Source organism: Camelus ferus, chromosome X, assembly GCF_009834535.1.
Source record: "Camelus ferus isolate YT-003-E chromosome X, BCGSAC_Cfer_1.0, whole genome shotgun sequence".
In the NCBI taxonomy this organism is placed as follows: domain Eukaryota; kingdom Metazoa; phylum Chordata; class Mammalia; order Artiodactyla; family Camelidae; genus Camelus; species Camelus ferus.
In genome coordinates this window covers 24,201,389-24,222,825 of record NC_045732.1, presented here as the reverse complement: position 1 = coordinate 24,222,825, position 21,437 = coordinate 24,201,389, and the positions used below count along the sequence as shown (strand labels likewise).

Sequence of the window (21,437 nt, the reverse complement as noted above, 5' to 3'; positions counted from 1 at the left end):
CCAAAGTAGACCCATCCCTTGCTCCTAAAGACAAATACATACATGCAGAGACACGGGGAGTCTTGACCAAGGTCAGGCCATCACTGATGGAAATGACCAGAATACAGACTTCTCCAATTCAGGGCACACTCCAGAAGGAAGGTATCTTTGGTGGCTGGAGCTAGGATGTTTGTCCTTAATGACTCATATTGCTAAGTTAGATTAGCCTGGAGGAAAGCCCCGGGGCAGATGTAAGATGACTGGAAAGTTGGATAGAAAGCCTGGAAACTGCAAGAAACTTGTCCCCTTTGTTGAAATCTTTCAGAGCACCGTGACTTGTTGACCCCACCCAAGTTCAGTTTAGGTTTCCTCAGGCCCTTCCCCATCCTTGAAGAACTTATTCACACCCGTACTTCTTTCAGGAGTTTCTTTTTCTGCTTACGAAATTTTCCTAATCTGCATTCATTTGAATTGAATGGGTTCCCACTGTGTCTTCGGGGCGGTGATAATGAATTGGCCAACATCAAAATGCCTGATTTTCTTTTTTTCTTTATTGGTCTGATTTTTCTCAGGGTTACTTCTAGGAGTGAGTAAATAGATGGAATGCATTTATTGTCTTCAGCATTCATGACAAGTCTAGTTCCTTGGTGGTGTTGGTTTGGGAGTTTTCGAAGTGAGTGGAGGTACACTGCAGATTTTCATTTCAAAACACAGCATAGGCCTTGTTTCTCCTTGTTGCTGTTTTTACATTTTTTCATAAAATTAGGGTGGAGAGAACAGAAAGTTGTAGGCGCTTTGTTTTTGGCCTCAAAAGGACAAGAATGGTGCCACTTTTCTACCTGGGGAATAACCTTTTTAGAGATGGAATCATTAAATGACTCAGTAACACTAGCTAAAATGATTACTCCCCTGTGATCAATGAATTACATCTAAATTTTCAACTTAGAACCCATGACTTTTATGAGAAAAAAATTTTTTGTTTTCTACTTTTCACAAGAAAAGGAACAGGAAAACGAGCCCACATCAGTTGTTCTGTTGAAAAGACAAATTCTCATAATTTACACAGTGTACCTGAAGCCTAGGGCATATTCTGACTTCTTCTCTATGGTCCAGTTTCAATTTTCAGCAGTGAAGATTGAAACAAGAGCTGTGTAGGACTCCAGAATATCTCCCAAAGCCCATTTCAGGGAGATACACTTCCTGGTAGCATGAGTACTTCATCAAGGTGATGCTTCCTCATTCTCAAAGATCATTGCTTCTTTGCATGTCTTTCAAAAACCATTGTGTTGTATTGGAGGAAAGAGTTCTGCACCTGAGCCAAGGCACTGTTGACACAATTGACAATGGGCAATGTTTGTTTTCAGTGGGTTTGGTTCAGTAATTGCCTGTAGCTGGCTGTCTGTCAACCAAGGGGTGGGTTCCCTCCCTTGAAAGCCTGTGACTTGTTATTTGTCACCGTCATCCAGTGTCACAGGTGGCTCACTCTCCCACCTCATTCCACCCATCAGCCAGGGGTAGAAGAGGCTTCCCCCAAGTCCTGTTTGCCTGATGGGGGCTCCATGTTTTACGAGAAAAACCTCTGGTCTTCTTCATTCCAACAGCTGAATTTGTTGGCTTGAAAGATGAAGTAGTTAAACCGTGAGTTGTTTGGATTAAATGAGAATTTATGGGAATTTGCTTTGTAAATTCAGTGCTTTTTACAGATACTAGTATTTCCTCACAGAAGGCCTCAAGCACCTGTGACAGGTTCAGACTGTACTCTTGGAAACAGGTGAGCAGAGAGAGCAAAGACTCATCTGAGCAAGTCAGAGGTAGCTGATCCCAGCGTTTTAGGTGCCTGTGGCTGTCTTCCTGTGAATCCCACTGTACTTGAGAACACAGGACTTGCATGTGGTTGTGTTGTGTGTGTGCTGAGTTCTCGTATTGTTAGTTCCTGTTAGAGTTGCTAAGCCCCTTTTCCAGGTCTGGTTTTCCCGTCATGTAGTGTCCTCTGCTGGTAGTTTCTAGTACATTCACCCTATCTAAAGCACTGAGTATTTACAAAAGAATGGAATGAGAAATCATCGGTTGGCAGCCACTCTAGTAAATTATTGGTTCAGGCAAGAATCTTCTAGATGCCAGAGCTACTGGTGAAGGTTTATTGGGAGATCAGGACCTTCACCCAGTTTCAGAGGACTGCCTACTCAGTAATTTCAAAGGGAAAAAAAGGTACCTTTGCAAATGGAGGTATCTGGTTGGCATCGCCTATAACTGCATGATCACTCTTAGCATCATCACTAATAGGACAGGCAAACATCTCATGCCCCTGATGTGATGCTTGTTATAATATGTGCCAACCTGACAATAATGAAGAGATCCTCAGGCAAACCTACTTGAGGGATTGTCTGTAGAGCACCTGGTCTGGACTTTCCTGAGATGTGAATGTTATGCAAGACATGGCAGGGGGAGAGTGTCAGACTGTTCTAGTTTAAGTGAGGGTTAAAAAAAAAAGAAAGAAAAAGGGAAAATACAGTGTACGATTCTTCAAAAGTAGAAGAGCTATGAAGGGGATTATTGGGGCAGTTGGGGACACTTGAACATGGATTCTGTGCTAGGTGACGGTATTCCATCTGTGTGCACTTGCATGGATGTTGGAGTGGCAGTGTACACAATCTTAAGAGATCCTTGCTGCAGTGTTTGGGAGTGAAGTGTGATGTCTGCCATGGTCATTTTCTCCTTTAACTTTTTATTAGGGAAAATTTACAGCTTGTCAGAAAGGCTTTTTAAAAAGTAAACTCTTACTGTACAACGGTGTTGAACTTTGTCAGTAGCCATGTTTGTATAACCTAAAAACCCCAAGCTTTAGATTTGTTGTGTACTCTTTAGAAGTCTGCCTGGGGTCGTGTGGCTCCTGCGTACTCTGGCTCCCAGGTCCTCTTTTAAGGCAGCCTCACCATAAGAGTAGCATTTGTTGTAAGACTCATTTCTGTTTCCCTTATTTTACAGCTTACCACCCATAGTTCGAGGAGGGGCCATTGACAGATACTGGCCCACTGCTGATGGCCGTCTGGTTGAGTACGACATAGATGAAGTGGTGTATGATGAAGACTCACCTTACCAGAACATTAAAATTTTACACTCGAAACAATTTGGAAACATTCTCATCCTTAGTGGGGATGTTAGTAAGTATTCCATCCCTAGCTACCCCAATCATGTAACAGAGCGACCGTGTGTTAGATTAGGGTGCTTTCCTGACAAATACCACTGTTGTGGATTTGTCCAGGTTTGTCCTTGGCCCTGCTTTTTTGTTTGCAATGAACATTTGCATCGGATTAACCTGGGCTTTCATTGTCTGGGCTTTCATGTTTTATAGCAGAGCCATGGAAACTTTGTCTTGATAATCTTTTTTTTTTCTTAGTTTCTTGGTGATGAGTATTTCAAAGGAATGTAATTACTTTTTTGTTTTTTTTTTGAGTGGGTAGGTAATGAGGTTTACTTACTTCTTTGTTTTCAGAGGAGGTACTGGGGATTGAACCCAGGACCTTGTGCATGCTAAGCATGTGCTCTACCTCTTGAGCTGTACCCTCGCCCTCCTTTTAAGAAGTCTATGTTATGGACAATTTCGAACCTAAGTAGACCAAATAATATCATGAACCCACATATACTCACCACTGAGTGTCAACAATCATCAACTCCTGGCCAGTCTTGTTTCTCCTAAACTCTAGTCCACTTTCTCTCCCTCTCATTATTTTAAAGCAACTCTGACATCTTATTTCATCTAGAAACATATAATTGCTTTTAATTATTCATCATATCAGAAGAATCTTGAGACTGAATTTTCTTCCCACTGACTAAACTATGTATGTGTATAATCTATGTAACATATTGGGTGTTAGATGAGCAGGGTTAATGAAAGGTCCACAATCCAAAAAATTAAAAATACCTCTGTACATTGTTGATAGTTTTTAAACATTGAAAATGAAAAATTTTGCATTTTAGGCTAGATTCCAGCACTTTGTAGTATGGTAAGTAGGGTGGTGTGTACGTTTGGGTAGAGTCACCATTTTGGATCTGTTTCTCCTCCCTAGATTTGGCAGAAAGTGACTTGGCGTATACCCGGGCCATCATGGGCAGTGGCAAGGAAGATTACACCGGCAAAGATGTACTCATTCTGGGAGGTGGAGATGGGGGCATATTATGTGAAATAGTCAAACTGAAACCAAAGATGGTCACTATGGTAGAGATATCCTTTGTTATATAAGAGATCCAGTTAAGTGGGCTTCATTTTCTTTCTCTTTTTTTGTCTTAAGACTCCAGTTAATGTTACGAGGCAAATGTGTTATTAAGACTACCTTGAACAAACATTTCAACTTAGTATCAATAGCCTTTTTATGTGGCCACCAACTAAGAAACAGAGTTGAGAATTAAAAAGTAACCTTTGTACCATGTCTGCCTCTCAGCACTTGCTGAAATGGCTTCTTCATTAGAAGAAAATTCAATTCCTTTTGAGTGTTCTTGATGCACAAGTGAAATCATCTCATTCATCTTTTTTTTTTTTTAAACTTGTGATACCCACATTAGTGTTGTGTTCATCTTAATCTTTTTTTTAAGGTGTTATATTTCAGAATTCTTTCATAAATCCAATTACAGGGGAAATTTCTATCCTTAACCTCTTTTGAACATTGACCAAATGGTGATTGACGGATGTAAGAAATACATGCGAAAAACATGTGGCGATGTCTTAGACAATCTTAAAGGAGACTGCTATCAGGTAATGTTCACCAAATAATGGTTTTATTAAGTGAACTGATAAGATTATTGATCAGAACTGTGCTTTCTTAAAAGTGCTTTAAGTATGATTGGCTAAGAATGTAAATCATCAAGGTGATAGATCATCTTGTAGGGGAGAAAAAATTTCCCTCTACTCTTCTGGTTCTTGCCTGAGAACCCCTGTAATAAAGATTAACAAGAGGAAAAACAAGTTTATTAACATGTTTAACTCATGTATATATGGAAAATAGGCAGAGAAAAATAACTTAGAAGTAGCTTTTGAATTTAGCTTAAATGTCATCTTAATAGGGAAAAGGGGGCGTAGGTGTCTTGGGGGGAGTAAATGACTTAGGAAAAATGAACAGTGCCCTTAGAAGAGTAGATAAGGAGGTGTGATAGTTTGTGACAAAGTTTGTCTGGGTGTGGTGTCGGTCTCCTCTTCTGTGATAAGAGGCCAGCTACCCTGGATGAATCTCTCAGGAAGGGGATCTATGACAATTGAGTTGCTTTTGGAGGCTCTGTCTTCAGATAAAGAGTTCAGAGAAAGTCTCTGGCTACATTTGCTTTTTCCCAAGTGCTTACAGCTCAAAATAGTCAATATGCCAAAGCTTCGTATTTTGAGGTGGCCTGTTCTGCCATCATCCTTCATTCTCTCTGAGTTCTCTATACATTTGTATTCAGGGAAGGTGTGTACCTATCATTAAAAAAGGAAATTACCAACTCCAGATTCTCTGAATTTAATAACATTAATTCATTCTTTTATAAAAGATGTCATGTACCTTTTTATGACCTGGCATTCCACCACCCTTGTCCCTCTAGCCTGATGCTCTCTGTGAGTCTTTCAGAGAGAATTCAGAGATTTAATTGGAAGGCGTAGATGATTAAAATGTTTGATGTTGAAATCACTGCTTCTTGCACAGCAAGTTAGTTTCTGTCCTAAATTCTGCTGTGCTTGCAAGTTATCCAATCATTACAGTTTGTAGGATAGCTCTTGTATTGTACTTGCAGGATGCATATGTTCAGTGCTCATACCTACAGTGCTTGGTAGAGCAAGATAGCTAAGCAAATACATATTTTATTTGACCGAAATCTTAAATGTGTATCTCCAGTTTTATAAACAATCTCGATGAGTGCTTTAATTTGTTATATAAATAACTAACTTACCCTATGGCATCTTCTGTGTGTGCCTCCAAATTTCATTTCATAGTAATTTTTTCATATCACGTTAATTTTTTAAGCTGAGAGAGGAATTATGTCTACGTTAAAATGCAGTTGAGATGGTTTTATGGGGAAAAGGGAAAGAAAGATACATATTTCACTTTCACTATTTGAAAGGTTAAAAAGGGAGGGAGGATCCAGCAATTCCACTCCTGGTTATTTATCTGAAGAAAACAGAAGCACTAGAAAAGATACTTACACCCCCCCACCCCATTCATAGCAGCACTATTGACAGTAGCTGAGATATGGAAGCAACCCGAGTGTCCATCAACACATGACTGGATAAAGATCATGGTGTGGTATATATATGCAATGGAATTCTATTCAGCCATTTAAAAAAAAAAAAAGAAATCCTGCCATTTGTGACAACATGGATAGACCTTGAGGGAATTATACTAAGTGAAATAGCCAGAGAAAGAAAAATAATGTATGATTTCACTCACATGGAATATAAAAAGATTTTAAAAAAATAAATGAACAAACCAAACCAAACAAAAATACATAGGTACAGAGAATAGAGTATTGCTTCTGAGAAGGCGGTGGGGTGGAGGTGGGGGGGTGGGGAGGGTGAAATGGGTAAAGAGGATCAGCTGTATGGTGCTGGGTGGGTGAGAAGGCTGTAGTGTACACAGAAGTCAAAATATAATGTACACGTGAAAGAACAAAAGGAGAAATTAGGGTCTTTAGAGCATGGTAGACTTGTTTGACTGTGAGCTAAAAATTACCCTGCCTGAAGTGTTTAAACGTTTAAACCTCACACCTGTACCAAATGTTTCTAGTCTTATGGAAGAAGACAGTAAGTGGAGAGTTTTGAAGGACATTGATTCAGGGTTGTGGGGTAACTTTAGAGGAGTGATTCAAATTCATGTCTTCCTGGCTCCTTCTGTGGCTTCCTTATATGGACTAAGAAAAAACTAACTAGGACCACAAACCCAAAGCTGCAGTACTGTGTTGTAGACTGCTGTAATTAGAGGCCAGATACAGATATAAGTGGGAAGATTTACAAATGGCCCCAGAAAATAACTTCTCACCTTGTGGCTGCATCTGAAGGTAGAGTACCAAAGGCAGATAGTGACATAAACAGAGGGGCATTTTAGAGAACACAAAATATTTTAAACCGCACCGCGTCCCCACCTTTCTGGAACAAAACCACCACCAGGGGGAGCCTGGAAAATCCTTCTGAGGCGGAAGAGTTCCTGGAGCTCTCGAAGGGTGGGTATTCCTGCTCTGTTGGGCAGCAGTAGACAAACCCCTTAGCCATTAAAATACTGCTATTAAAACAAACCAGGTCCTTGCAGCTGTTTATCATTGAAAAAATAGTTAATTACTGTGTTAACCTTTTCTAGAAAATAAAAAATGTTTCAAAGCACTCCTATTCCTTTTATAATGATAGATTTTAATACTAAAATCATTAAGGCAGTACAGAAAGAAAACTAAAGATTTTTTATATATGCACAAGATTTCCAAGTAAAAGAGCAGTAGGTTAAATCTAGCAATTTAAAGACTTACATATTATGTCCAAAAAAGATTTAGTTAATAAATGTAAAGATAAGAATTTTAACGCAATTTGGTATATAAATAGTAACATTGGTATTTACAGATGACAAAGCACTTGGGAATATTTAGCAGTCTTAATAAGGACTTGTTTGGTAAGATAAAATTGCAATAGAAGGGAAACTACCTAAACATAATAGAATCAAATGTAAAAATGTTACATATTTTGCCATTTGATATAAGGCATTTCCACTAAAATTAGGAACAAGAGGAGGATTGTTTTATTTAATGTTTTCTTTGAGTCATTAATGCAGTAAGGAAGGAAAATAGTATGAATATAGAAAAAATCAGATTACTTGCAGAGGATGAATGCTCAGAAAATAAAGGAAACTCACCTAGAAAACAAGATGAATTCATCAGAATGTGGTGGTGTGATTGGATAAAGGCAGACAAACTTTTTTCCTTATTCTAAATGCAAAAGCTTAAATGGAAATTGAGCATGGAGGGTGGGCCGGAAATCCAATTCAAAATAATGACCAATTGTTGAGTATGGAGGAATAAATTTAACAAGAATGGTATTGTGAGGCTGATAAGAATTAAGATCTTGTTGAAAGACAGCAACTGAAGTGTGAGTATGTGGAGAGAGATGTTATTTCTTGGATGAAAATCAGAATTCCAAGGGGGTTTTTAGAATTAGAGCAAATCATTTTGAAGTTCATTTATAACCATAAATATCTAAGAATAGCCAAAAAAATTTTTTTTGAATAATCATAGTGAAGGGAGATTGGCCCTTTTATTTACTGTGAAGCATAGTAGACAAGAGGTATGATGAAAAAGAAAGAGGGATGGCATGGAGACTTGACGATGTCTGAGTGTGTATTTGTACACGCAAAGCTAATATACAGCCTAAGGTGTCTTCAGTTTGGGAAAAGGAGATTTAATAAGTGATGTCGACACACTGGGCCGTCCATCTGCATGAGAACAAACTTAACTGTAGAAGGCAGAGGAAAACTAATTTCAGATGGCTTAAGCTCTAGATACAAACACTGATACATTTAGGAAAATTTAGAGTATTTAACCTTGCAATTGGGAAACTTTTTAAAGAAAGCCAAGAAATCCAGAAACTAATGCCAAGTTAATACCATAAACAGCCAAAAGACAGACTGAGAAGAATACTGGCAACAAACATGACAGGGAGTTAATCCCTTTATTAATGCAAAGAGCCCCCTAGTACTTAAAATGTTTAAGAAGTTAAAGGTGTAAAGAATAGGAACTGGTGGTGGTGAAGCCAAGTTTGTGTGCCCAGTGAGGACAAACCAAAACATCAGACTTTGGAGCAGAGAAAGGTTTATTTCAGGGCCAAGCGAGGAGAACAGGCAGCTCATGTTCTGAAAATCTGAACTCCCTGATGGTTTTGGGAAAGCGTTTTTATAGGCGAAATTTGGGGGAAGGCCTGTAGGGTGTGTGACCTTCCTCTGGTTGGTGGTGCAGTAACACGGTGGTGTTTCCAAAATCTCAGTCATCAGCCTTCTGGTTCCAGTGGGTCTCAGGTCCTTGTGCTTGTGCTCAGCCAGAAGTTACCGGCCTCCACCTGGGTGGGGCCTTCATTCCCGTGGAAGAGCTCAGGGTTACATAGCAGGTTGTTATGTATAGGGACACAGAAGGGCTTTTGTACCCGGGAGGGAGACCTATAGAGCCCTGCTCACTTTCACTTACTCCTTTTCTTTGATATTTATGAATCTTGATGGGAAGAGATGAGGGACAAAAATGGAATAAAATTTTCGATAGGTTAATCATAAACTCGGCAGAGGGATTCGGCTCTAGGGGGACTTGATCTCACTGTTAGTTCTCAGAAGATAAAAGTCAAATAGCCTGCAAACTTAGGACAAAATGCTCACTCCCGTTGGTGGCCCACGAAGTTCTTGTGAAAATTTTTGTAAGGAACTTGACAAAAATATGAGAAGAGGGACAACCTCCAGTACCGGGAAGGATGCAAAGACACAGGTGCTCGCCTGCATTGCTGGTTGGAGCAAAAATAGCCTTCAATTAAAAATGAAAGTACACATGCCTTTGTCTTGGCCACCCAGTGTTTGAGCATCCAGGCAGCAGCCATCTATACAAGGAGTTTTGTTTTGACTGTGTTTAGGAACCAAGGCTTGAAGGGTACATTTTTAGTGGAATGATACCCTTAAAAAAAATCATACTTGGAATGGTATTGGGTGAAAATTTCCGAGTTTACAATGTGTGTGATCCTCGTTCTTACAAAAGAGTACAAGCATTTGTGCTTATGTGCAGGTGAGTGTTCACAAGAGTCTATATGAGCACAGGAAAAAACAGCATATTAAATAGGTCTGATACATAGATTGAAGGCAGCTGGGGTGTTGCTGCCTTCTATGCATGGTTGCACTTGATGAAATTGAATGAAGCAAGTTATAAAAACAATAGGATGCTAAGATTATGTTTCTTTAAAAAATTTGTGATTTTTGAGGACATTTGTAAGAAAATTTCTAGGAAAAAATCTAGAATGGACTACTTTAGGGGATTGGATCAAACTTGATTAAAACATGTAGTTTGTAGCCAGAAAAATCAAAAGACTAGGAGAACAACTCCTGTCCAGGTGAGGAAGTTGCGTACAGTTGGGTGGGTCTCCAGCATATAGCTTCAGTACTTCAAAGACACAGCAAACCCCAAACTGATGTCCTATGACAATTTCCACTTCTGACTGCTCACCTGCGCTCTGACGGGGGACTGTGGCAGCCACCATTTATTACATGGCTTTAGTACCTGCTGTACTTGGAGTGTTAGAGGAAATAAATTTTTTTTAATAGTTCAAGGTAAGATGCAAAAATAAATCCATAGACAACAAAATCACTCAGTGCTTAGTATAAAAGGACAACTAAAAGTAGAAGAACGTACGTACAGTAGAAGAGGCAGCATAGATGACTATGAACTTGGTGTTCAGATCTAGGTGTACTTCTTGGCTCCATTTCTGATTGGGTGCCTTTGAGCAAACTTTGTGACCTTTCTCGTGTGTTTCTTCTCCATTTGTAAAATGGGGATGATCACAGAACCTGAAATGAGTTCAGGGTAAATGAGAAGCACTTAAAGCCAGCGCTGAGCCCTGAATTTCAGCCAGTAGCAGGCGTGAATGGAAGCCATTTCTGTTCGGATGGCAGGTGCTGTGGATCTCAGCCCCAGTGTGCATCTCCCCCTTCCTTCTACACGGGTTTAACTACTTCCACATGTGTTGGCTCACCCATCTCTCTTCCTGTTCTCTCTGGAAGGTTCTAATAGAAGACTGTATTCCAGTCCTGAAGAGGTACGCCAAAGAAGGGAGAGAGTTTGATTATGTGATTAATGATTTGACAGCTGTTCCAATCTCCACATCTCCAGAAGAAGGTAGATTCTGTTTTGGTTTTTTTTTGTTTTCAACCAAGGTAACGTTGATGGAAATGTTTTTCTTGGCACCATATGAGAAGGAAAGGATCTTAAGAGATTATCTAGTGAAGTTCCTTCATTTATTAAAGGTAGTTAAACTGAGGCCCAGTGTGGAAAGATAACTGGATGTGGCTTTGGTCAAATCCTGTTCTGCCACTAAATGAACAAAATTAACTTAGTCATTTAAAGCAAACATGAAATAAAATGATTCATAATCATACCATTGAGGCATTAGCTTGTTTGATCGTTGATTTACATAATCTGATTTTTTTTACCTTATACTGGGACAATCTGGTGACCTTTCTAAGCAACACCAGGCACAATTCCCCTTCTCAAGCCATACACTCGAAATCACTGCATGCTTAGGATTTCCATGTTAATGTTTTTTTATTACCTGGTCTGCCTGCTGAGTTGCCAGACTTGGGTCCACACCTCGTGACCCTTGCTGACCCTTGGGATTTCTCTCTCAGGATGCTGCTGCTTTCCCCCTTACTTAAAGCTGTTGTCTTTCAGATTTCAACCACTGCCTTTGTGTCAAATCTTGCTGGGTATTGTGAGAACAGTGCCACGTACACGCACGTTTGCTTTTGACTTTGCCTGTACATGCATGTATGTGCACGTGTGTGCAGAACACAGAATATATGACGGTACCTTACCATCCACGAATAAGCTCTCGAATATTAGATCTTAAGTGCATGACTATTTTTTTGTATTGTTGAGTATTCATGTGAATGTTGGACTTTAGATGTTTCTGAGGCATGAAAAACCTACGTTTATAAAACAAATTTTTTTTTTTAACATCCAGATTCTACATGGGAGTTTCTCAGACTGATTCTTGACCTCTCAATGAAAGTATTGAAACAGAATGGGAAATATTTTACACAGGTAAAGACTACTTAACTGTTTTTCCCCCAAACTCAAAGATAATTTTGTATTTTGTGTTTCAGACAACCAAAATACCTAGAGAGACATTGACATGAAGACTAAGTGGTAGCACTAACTCTAGTTAACTTGGAGATGAAGGTTAAAAGGAAGGAGGTACAGTATGTGACGGCTATGTGCTCTGACAATGTAGAGGTGGCTCAACTACTACAAATAACGGTGGGCGGGAGAGAATGGGACAAGCATATGCAAACATCTGTATGCATTTTCAGTAATCATATTGGAGGTGATGGTATTAGTATTGTTATTCAGAGGTGGTTGTATTTGTCATGTGGCATACAGCAATTGAGCAGTTATGCAATATTTTAATTCCATCATGCCCAGCATTCTCAATATGAAAGAAGGTAGTTGAAGATGTAGTATAGAAGTGGATAAATAAAGCCCTATTGTACCGGGGGGGAAAAAGAGATTTTGTATTTTGAAATTTGAATGCGTATTGTTGAAATTTAGGTTTGTTAAGGATAGAACAGCATAATTGGATTATATTCTCTCAAGCACTGAGTTTGTAAATCGCTGACATGTTATCTTTCGGGAATTAATGGGTTCTGTTGTGTCCTGTTACGCAGCTGCCCCGATTTATCAGCCTTGGGCTTGGGCTGTAGTATGAGCTGCTGCCACCAGATGGAGACAGAGATTGTGTGTTCCCCCCCCCCCCCCATCCTCTAGGACATTCTTAATGGAAAAGCCATCAACAAAAATTTCGTTAACTGCTTTGGCTGTAGTATGAGCTGCTGCCACCAGATGGAAGCAGATTGTGTTTTCGTCATTTTCTACAGGATTCTTAACTTTAAAAGAAAGGTTGAAGTTAGTGTTTCTCCTACTGAAGTTAGTGTATCTCCTACTGAAGTCCTTAACATTTTGAAAAGGACAGCAAAAGCAGCTAATTGATGATTCATTCTCTTTACTGGGTACAAAGACCCCTTGATCCATAAGCAGAAGAGAAGCATTTACTTAGTATTGCCCTCTGGTCCCTGTAATTCTTAAGCATTTTCAGGAGACTCCTACATCCCCCCCGCCTTTTTTTTTTTTTTTTTTAAAGCACTGGTATATTTAAAAGTCAAGAACTGCTAGAGAGAGCCTAACCTTATTCTCTTGAGGAGGCATTTTTAAGCAGACCCTCGACAGCTGATGAGATCTAAGATAATCCCGAAAGCAACTTGGCAACTCTGAGAGACACCTTGATTTAATGTCTAGCCCAGCCTGTTTTCTTCCTCCTCCCCCTGCACGTAAGCCCCCCCAACACGTGGCAGATTTTCATAGACCTCACACTTGGTGACAGTGTTGGGAAGCTTTGAGAAGAGGCAACTGTCTATGAACGGATTTTTTTTTTTAAACCCCTGATGTTTTGAAATTTGAAACACATTCTAGAACTGACTGTTTAAAAGCAGGTATCTGTGAAGCATGGGCTACATCTCACCTGCTGCTTGTTTTTGCAGTTTTCTTGGCACACAGCCACGTCTGTTCGTCACAGCAGCTCTGGCTGCATTCGCGCTCCAGCAGCAGCTTGGAAAACCTGTGATGAACAACAGGACCTGCAAAGCCTAAAATGTTTTCTGTCTGGTCCTTGACAAAAGTTTGCTGACCCCTGCTTTACAGGAAATCTACAGTGAAACCTGTTCAAAGTCGTCTTATTCTTGTAAAAGCAACCCAAATTCAGTGAATTAGGTTTTTCATGAGTGGATATTTCTCAGTCAGAGCATATATTGACAGAATTTAGTTCTTTTTATGTTCCTGCCAATAGAAAGACATCTCAAGGAACTTAACTGGAGGGAGAATGAGGCTCTGGGGTCTTTAATCCAAAAAGGCTGAAAAAGTTGGGATCTACTGCAGACCAGTCAGTTTGTAGAAGACAACAGGTGCAATTAGGAAGAAAGTGTGACTATTATCTTTTGTTGTGACTATTTGCCTGGTAGACTGCTTTCCTGGGGGATTGGCTTTCTCAGTATGGACTAGTCATGGAAATGCTTGCTTGACAATTGACCGCTGCCCATTTGTAATTATAATGATCGAGGTTTTGATAACTTCCCCTTGCCAACCAACTTTTACCAAAAATGCCATTAAATACTCAGGGCTGTGCTGGTTTCTAAGAATTGTCCAAAAGATGTATTAGGACTTGTTTCCTGTCCCTCTGTTCATAACACTTGGAAACTCAAGGCGATCCTATTTTATGATACCCAGGAATCCCACTGGACCTTGGGTTGTTGAATGTGTCATGCAGACTGGGGGCGTAGGCCTTTGAAGAAGCAGTAGTCAAGTCAGGAGCACAGTGTGGTTTGACTTGGGATGTACTGATGTCATTGCCACAGTGTAATGTTTTCTTATGCTGCCACATGGTATGCTCAGGAGATGGCCTGGATTCACAACCAACCTCTTCCCTGAGCCTGTAGCTTAAGAATGGAATAAGGTTAAAGATGGGATGAAAATGTTGGACCTCTTACTTGGTGACAGACAAAAGCTAAATGTTCCTGCCTAAAATTGCTTGCATTACAGTGGTGAATTCCTGGTGTCGCTGGTGTCACTGTGGCTACCTGCAGACAGCCTTGTCAAGGGGCCACAAAACTAGGAAAAGTGTCCTGGAGTGTGGGGGTGCAGCCACCTCTGGCAGGTTGGCCAAGGCAATTTGAATCTGGGGAAGAATTGCTTTTAGGGATGAGGAGGCAGATCCTGTGGCTTGGCCTCCCTCCGCCTTTTACCCTACTCCCCATTAAAAACAAAACCAAAACTAAGTTATTTGAAAGTACAAAAATATGTATGTGACATTCATGTGACATTCATGTAACTTATGATACAAAAATACTAACCGCTCACCCCCTGCAGACCTGGACAGTACCAGTACCCCTGACATGTCTACCTCCCCCCCGATCTCTTGACCACCTTCGGGAGTAACTCATCTTTAGTGTTATTTTTTTTTCTATTGTTCTGTGCTGTTCTTCATAGATGTTTCACGTATGTGTGGTTTACTAACTCATCGTAGTATTTAATTTTGCTTGCTTTTGAACTTGATAAAGATGGTGTTACTAAGGATATATTCTTCCAGAGCTGTGCTGTTTTTTTTGTTTTTGTTTTCTTTAATATTACAGAAATCACACAAGCTGTTTAAAAGGTACAATACTGAAATCTATAAAGTAAAAAAGCAAATGTCACCCACAGGTAACTTGGGGCAAGGAGAACCTTCTAGGACAGAAACTACTGTATTGGGATTTACCCACTAGGGGTGCCCGTATCTTGCCACATTATTCCCTTCCTCTCATCCTTAATAGATTAATTATTTTCTATTAGATTTTTGTTCTGCATCTCCCATGTGCCTTAAGAACAATGTAGTTTCATTTAAATACCCAGGACAGTGAAATATATCATGTCACTTTTTTTGGATAGGTATCTGTGTTTTTTCTTTTTCTTTTTTAAACTGCTTTATGACAGTGTTGGGGAAAAACAAATTGAAACTAACCTATTTCCTTACCACATTCTTTATTAGGCAGTCTTCCCATATACCTTCTGTAAAGAGAGAGCGTGGTGTCAACTTTAAGATGGCAAGGAAAATCTTAAACTGTGAACCTTGGTGGCATTCCCATTCTATAGCTTCCCTAGGAGTGAGGTGTTCTAAAAACAACCAGGCAGTGTTTTCTATTTGTGAATCTTAAATTACACATGTGGTGTTTATATACTCTCGTGGTGAACTTGATGTTGAAACCAAATTATATGCTGGTGAAGGGCACTTTGGCCAAATCCCACTGCAGGACCCTAGATGATGGGTTACTAAACAGGCTGGCACTGAAGGATGACAACATGCTGAGCGAATGTGCTAAGTTAAAACCGCCAAGGCCAGCTCTCGGAATAGTTCTGTCTACCCACTTGCCCGTGGCTGGCTGGCTGGTTGGTTTGGAAATGCCATCCTGAGGAATGCTTACATCACAGGCTACTTTATTTGTGAATAATTTTCATCTTACACATTGTACTTGGTTATTTTGAGGCATACTGATAGTGAAGGTCTTATGAAGGAATGGGATCAGCACATATATTCAGTATTCTTCCAAATGTTAACTTCAGAGGTTAAAAGGAAATAGGTAATATTAAAATACCCATCATGTTTTCTAAATCCATTATGAAAAGCCCTTGGGGGAAAATTGTGCTCAAATGATAAGCCCTAGCCCAGACCTACTGAATGAAAATCTGCATTTTAACAAAGCCCCCGCTATGATTCATATGCACATTAAAGATTGGGAATCACTGCTCTAGACCTAGGCAGATACTGTGTTTGTTCAGCAGCTCTACTGTGTCTTGGTCAGCATCTGATTCTCTTCATCTTTTATTTTTATTTTTTTATGGTCATAGTGGCTTTTGCAGCTCCAAATAACACATCTAAGTTATAGGCTGGAAGAAAGTTGAAGGAGCAGGGTCACTCTGTTTATACTTGATTGTCCTGAACCAAATATCACTTATGTGGAACCTAAAAAATAATACAAATGAATTTATATACAAAACAGAAGCAGACTCATAGACATAAAATTATGGTTACCAAAGGAGAAGAGAGAAGGGGAAGGATAAATTAGGAGTATTGGATTAACAGAGACAAACTATACATAAAATAGATAAGCAACAAGGATTTACTGTACAGTGCAGGGAAATATATTCAATTTTTATAATAACCTATAATGGAAAATAATCTGAAAAATATGTATATAATTGAATCACTTCGCTGTACACCTGAAACTAACACAATACTGTAAATCAAGTATACTTCAGCTTAAAAAAAAAACTTTGCTGGCAGAATTCCACTGTCTCATTGACCACCCTTAGGTGCTGGGGAGGCAAAAACAAACAAACAAAAAAACTGACAAGAAAGGGAAAAAAGAACCATGAAGTCAAGAGAAAATGTTTGACAAAGACTAGAACTGGGGAATATCCTTAGTGTATATATCCTGAACAGACTTTTGTTCTCTTATACCTTAAAATAAATCACAGGTTTAGGGGAAAGCACAGGGGGTATGAATATAGTTCTGTGTCAATGTCTTAGACTCTTAGGAGGGTCATAGTTTAAGCCATTCTGGAAATCCAGAACATTATCTTTTTGATACTTCATTCTCAACACAGTGGTGACTATTGGGAAAACTTATTTTGAATGGGTTATGTGTATGAATCTTTGCTAATTGCATGGTGTTGATATAATGACTGTGTCACTAATGAGAAATTGGTCTCACTGCTTTCTATTGCTTCATACTCTAATAATTTGAAAATGGCTCGGTAAATGAGGTAGAAAGATAATGACCTAATGGATCTATAAATAGAACTCAGTGCAATTTGTGAAAGTACTAAAGCCTTATCTCATTTTCAGAGATGAACTTTTATCTAAAGCTATAATTGTTCTCATTTATTGGAGACCTTAAAATGAGTGGGACCCTCAGAAGGACTTACGAATCCTATTGTTTGCTTCTCTCTCTCTGATTTAGGGGAACTGTGTCAATTTGACGGAAGCCCTGTCACTCTATGAAGAACAGCTGGGGCGCCTGTATTGTCCTGTGGAATTCTCGAAGGAGACTGTCTGTGTCCCTTCATACTTGGAATTATATCCTTTGACCATATCATTCTGTTGCCAAATCAGAACATCCATATAAATCCCATGCCTATTTAACATTTTAAACAAACAGAATTAGTTCTGTAGTATATAAGACCCTGGTTTTCAGACTTGGCTGCACATTGGAATCCCTGGAAGCTTTAAAAAAAATACTGATTCCTGGTCCCACCCTCAGATTGTGGAGAGCGGCCTGCCACAACTTCCCAGGTCGTTTTAACGATCTGGCCCCACAGGTTCTCACAGGCAGTCCCCAGAACTACGGCATCACCTGGGAACTGTTGAGACCTGCAAATTCTCCAGCCCTACCCTAGGCTGCTGCCCAGTTAGAAACACTGGAGGGCGGGGCTGGGACCTGTCTCCAGCAGCCTGCCCAGGGATTGATGTGTGAGGTTCAGCCCTAAAACACCACCCTGGCTGTAGCAGGCTGACTGGAGAAGCTCATTCTGCTTTCATATGAAAATTATCCTACTTTAATATTCGTTTCTACACTTCACTTGATTCTGGCTTGCGGTAGAGACAGAGCTAAAAATAATGCTGAGGATCGCCAAGTTAATGTTGAGGTTCTCCATTAGTTCACTTAGTAAAGTAGGTCCAGAGAGATAAGGGAAGAACCCAGAGAAGAACCAAATGAGAGCATTGTCATTGGAAATTTATAGTGCATTTCCTCCTAAAAAATGGACCGGAGTCTGTAGACCAAAGCCTCCTTACTGGAGGTGGCAGGGTCCAGCTTCCTGTGACAGCAGCTTTCATTCTCCAGGGAGACCCTGTGACTGCTGCTGGCTGCCAGTGAGGCCCCAACCTGGGAGCCTGAGCTCTGTGACCGAGGCTGGGGGGTGGGTGGCAGCTGGCCAGGCTCCTCGCGGCCTGTGGACCTCCACCTTCGTCAGGGTTCCTCCCCAGAGCGCTTGTTACAGCCAGGTCTTGGTTGATAACAATGTTGAAAGTCTTTAGAAATCAGGTGATAGCATTTGGAGAAAAGGCTTCCACCCTCCGGCTCCCCTCCTCTTACTCTCCATGCTTCCCCCTTTTTTTCCTCCTCCTCACTCCCTTGCCTTCTCCCACATCCCCCTTTTCTCTTTTCCTCCCATCCCCCCTACACCCTACCTTTCGCCTCCCTCTTGTCTTTGTCTCCCCACTCCCCAACCAATATGATTCCTGAAACCATTTTAGAGTCCTTGGAAGCAGTCGTGTGACCTGAGAGAATATTTCTGTCCCTTTAACCTTTTCTCTGCTCTCCCCCCCTCACCCAGTGTCACAGGTGGTAGGCGGCCTGGCTGCAAAGTGGCCTTGTTTAAGGGGCCTTCGTTCTCATTACCACAGTGCTGTAAGCACTGAAGCTTTCATCCATCTTCCAATTTGTAGGTCAGTAAACAAATTTTAAGTGATGCCTGTTCTTCCTTGAATTACCTCTTATTCCTTGACTCCCTGGCCAGGTGGGTATTTTACACTGTTTGGAAGAAAGCTAAACCTTGAAAATCAATTTCCCCTAATCGTGTGTGCTGCAAATAGCCTTCCTGACCTTCATATGTGACATCGAAACGAGTCAGGCAATTGATTATGAATTCCTTCAAGTTTCTTTTTTAATTATTTTTTTAATTTAAAAATCAAATGGAAAATGTATATTTTGATGAACTAGGGTGTTATTTTTTTGAAAGTCAGCTGAAGGATGATTAGACAGCACAGTGAAGGCTGCTAAATGCACTGAACCCCTAGAATGTGATTTTTGTTATTTTTTTTCTGTGTGGGCTTTTTTTGTTTTGGTAGACTTTGAATTGGGTTGTTTGGAGGGATAAACATTGTTTTCTTCTGGAGGGAAGTTCTTGATGGAGTTTCTCCCCCCCCCCCAAATTGATACAGATATTAAAATCTGGTGCTTATAAGAAAAGACTTAAAAAAATGAATAGCAATGCTTCGATTAAAATTAAAATGAGAAATTTTGTGTGTCTGTTGTTTTATTTCGGCCAGGTCCCCTCTTTCTCACTTCTGATCTCACAAAATAAAAGTGTCTCCTGGTCTTTTTTTAGTTCTATCACTCGGTGCCATTTATCTCTTTATAATAGGATGGCCTTGGGGCCTTTTTTGAACTGTAGTAATGCCTTCATTTAGCACTGTGGTAAATGATAAACAACCTATTGCATCTACCAGCTCTTCATTATAGAATGGACCTGAGGATAGGAAAGGATTTGGCCTTACTGTAAACTTGAAAATCAAAAGCTTATTTCTCTTCCCACTCTTACCGGCGTATTAGATGTAAAGATAAAGATTGCTTTGAGCTGCTGCTGTGAAATTTTTTTGAGAAGTTTTTTGGATGATAGATGTTCATGTGTGGAGAGGCCCACAACCACAAGGGCAACTTAAACTCACCTAAGGAGGCGCATGTAACAGCTTGGTGGTGTGTTTCTGGGTGCACAGTCCACATCAAAGGTGAGGTTATATTGACTTGGATTGTTAGAAATCACTGGGTTATGCTGTTATTTTATAAAAGGTTTATGCTTTATCAATGGAATGATTTCATTTATGGTGAATTTGCAGTGAGCAAAACATGAAAAATGAAATAGCCAATGTCTGTTTTGAGATAAAATTAGTGTCAGCCTGGAGCACTTCCTCCTGAGAGAGGTTCATGGTGTGTAACATTCTTTAAAAAATAGATGTATGCCTGCTTTTTCTTCTTTATTGGTTTGGCACGGGAGAAGAAACAATAACTAATAAAAGGAGAGTCATGTCGGAACTAGATTGGCTTTCAGCAAATATTTTTCTTGCACATAGAGGTGTTAAAAACAGCATTGGAAGTCCTACTCACCCCCTCAGACTCCTCTAGAATGCTTTTTAAAGTCTCTCTATACTGTGTAAGATTAAAAATGATGGTACTGTTGTAATGTTAGAACACAGTTTTAGGTAAATAGAATTGTTTTTTTTTTTTTCCATTTTAGAAAATAAACCAAGTATATCTGCTATCTGGATATGTTGTTGTTAATATGTGGCATAACTATATTTGAAGGCTAGCTTGAGTCTGAGGCTAAATCTGCTGGTGAATTTGGTGACACACAGGTCCTGCCAAAAGCTGAGGGTTAGAAATGAAATGTATCAGATTGGGCCAGGCGGTGGAAGACATCTCCAGGAGACAATAAGGTATGTAGTATGTGAGGAAGAAGGGAAAGAAACACATTTTTGACTTTGAGTGATAATGGTGAATTCTGACCCAGTTCATTTCTTTGTATTGGAGAAAGGATGTCTGATTGTTTTAAACATCTTTGTAATTGTTTTAAAAGCATGCAAATTGAACCCTTGATAACTAAAACCAACCTCTACTTTTGCTGCATTTTAAGGAAATGTTATAAGATCTAAGCACTGTTATATTACTTTAATGGCTGTAGTGTTATTTAGTGTTGTATTCTCCTTTATAATCTAAAATAGAATATACTGTAGTATATAGCTGCTTTTTAATTAAAGACAAGACAAATGTGGCTGTAGTTTAAATTCTATTCACATCAGCAGGTATCAAGTATTCATTTATTTAAAAAAAGAAAGAAAGAAATGCTGCTTTCTCCTGAAAATGTGATTGAATATTTAAAAACATTGATTGATGGTGATCTGCCTGGGCTGGAGGAGGCTGGGCTCACGCTGTTTCTGTTGGGCAAAATTAAAATGCTGCTACTTCCTGTGCAGTTGAATAGTCCCTTGCTTAACTATTGCTTATGTCAGAGTGTGTGTTCATCTCAATTGATCAATTTCATTCTTTTACCATGACTCCTGGGATAGGGCGAAGGAAGTGTGTGTGTAGGGCGTGATGTGATGTATCCTTGGCCTTTGCCCAAGACTAGAGCAGTGCTACTCGAAGTCCTTCAACCAGCTCTTTATTTTCTAAGCACTTTGTTCTGTTTGCTTTGGCTGAAGCTTTTCATCCCCAGCAAGACTCCCTCAGTGAAGGAAGCAGTATGTTGGTCTACACTGCAGCACGCACTCCTTACCTGTCTTGGAACAGCACCATGTGAGTAGCACTGTTCTCCAGGCTGGTTGGGCAGCATTATTTGACATGAGCTGCTAT

General features: G+C 39.9%; 1 protein-coding gene across 1 annotated transcript in view; it reads left to right on the top strand.

Moving 5' to 3' along the window:
* The window catches only part of SMS (spermine synthase), a 43,341-nt gene extending 24,015 nt beyond the window's left edge, over positions 1 to 19,326 (top strand). The window contains exons 5-11 of the mRNA XM_032475973.1: positions 2,965 to 3,140; positions 4,047 to 4,201; positions 4,640 to 4,729; positions 10,725 to 10,839; positions 11,684 to 11,763; positions 17,268 to 17,383; positions 18,826 to 19,326. Of these exons, the coding sequence (XP_032331864.1) occupies positions 2,965 to 3,140; positions 4,047 to 4,201; positions 4,640 to 4,729; positions 10,725 to 10,839; positions 11,684 to 11,763; positions 17,268 to 17,383; positions 18,826 to 18,865 (772 nt within the window). The 3' untranslated portion in view covers positions 18,866 to 19,326. The remainder of the gene's footprint in view (positions 1 to 2,964; positions 3,141 to 4,046; positions 4,202 to 4,639; positions 4,730 to 10,724; positions 10,840 to 11,683; positions 11,764 to 17,267; positions 17,384 to 18,825) is intronic.
* The last annotated feature ends 2,111 nt before the right edge of the window (positions 19,327 to 21,437 follow it).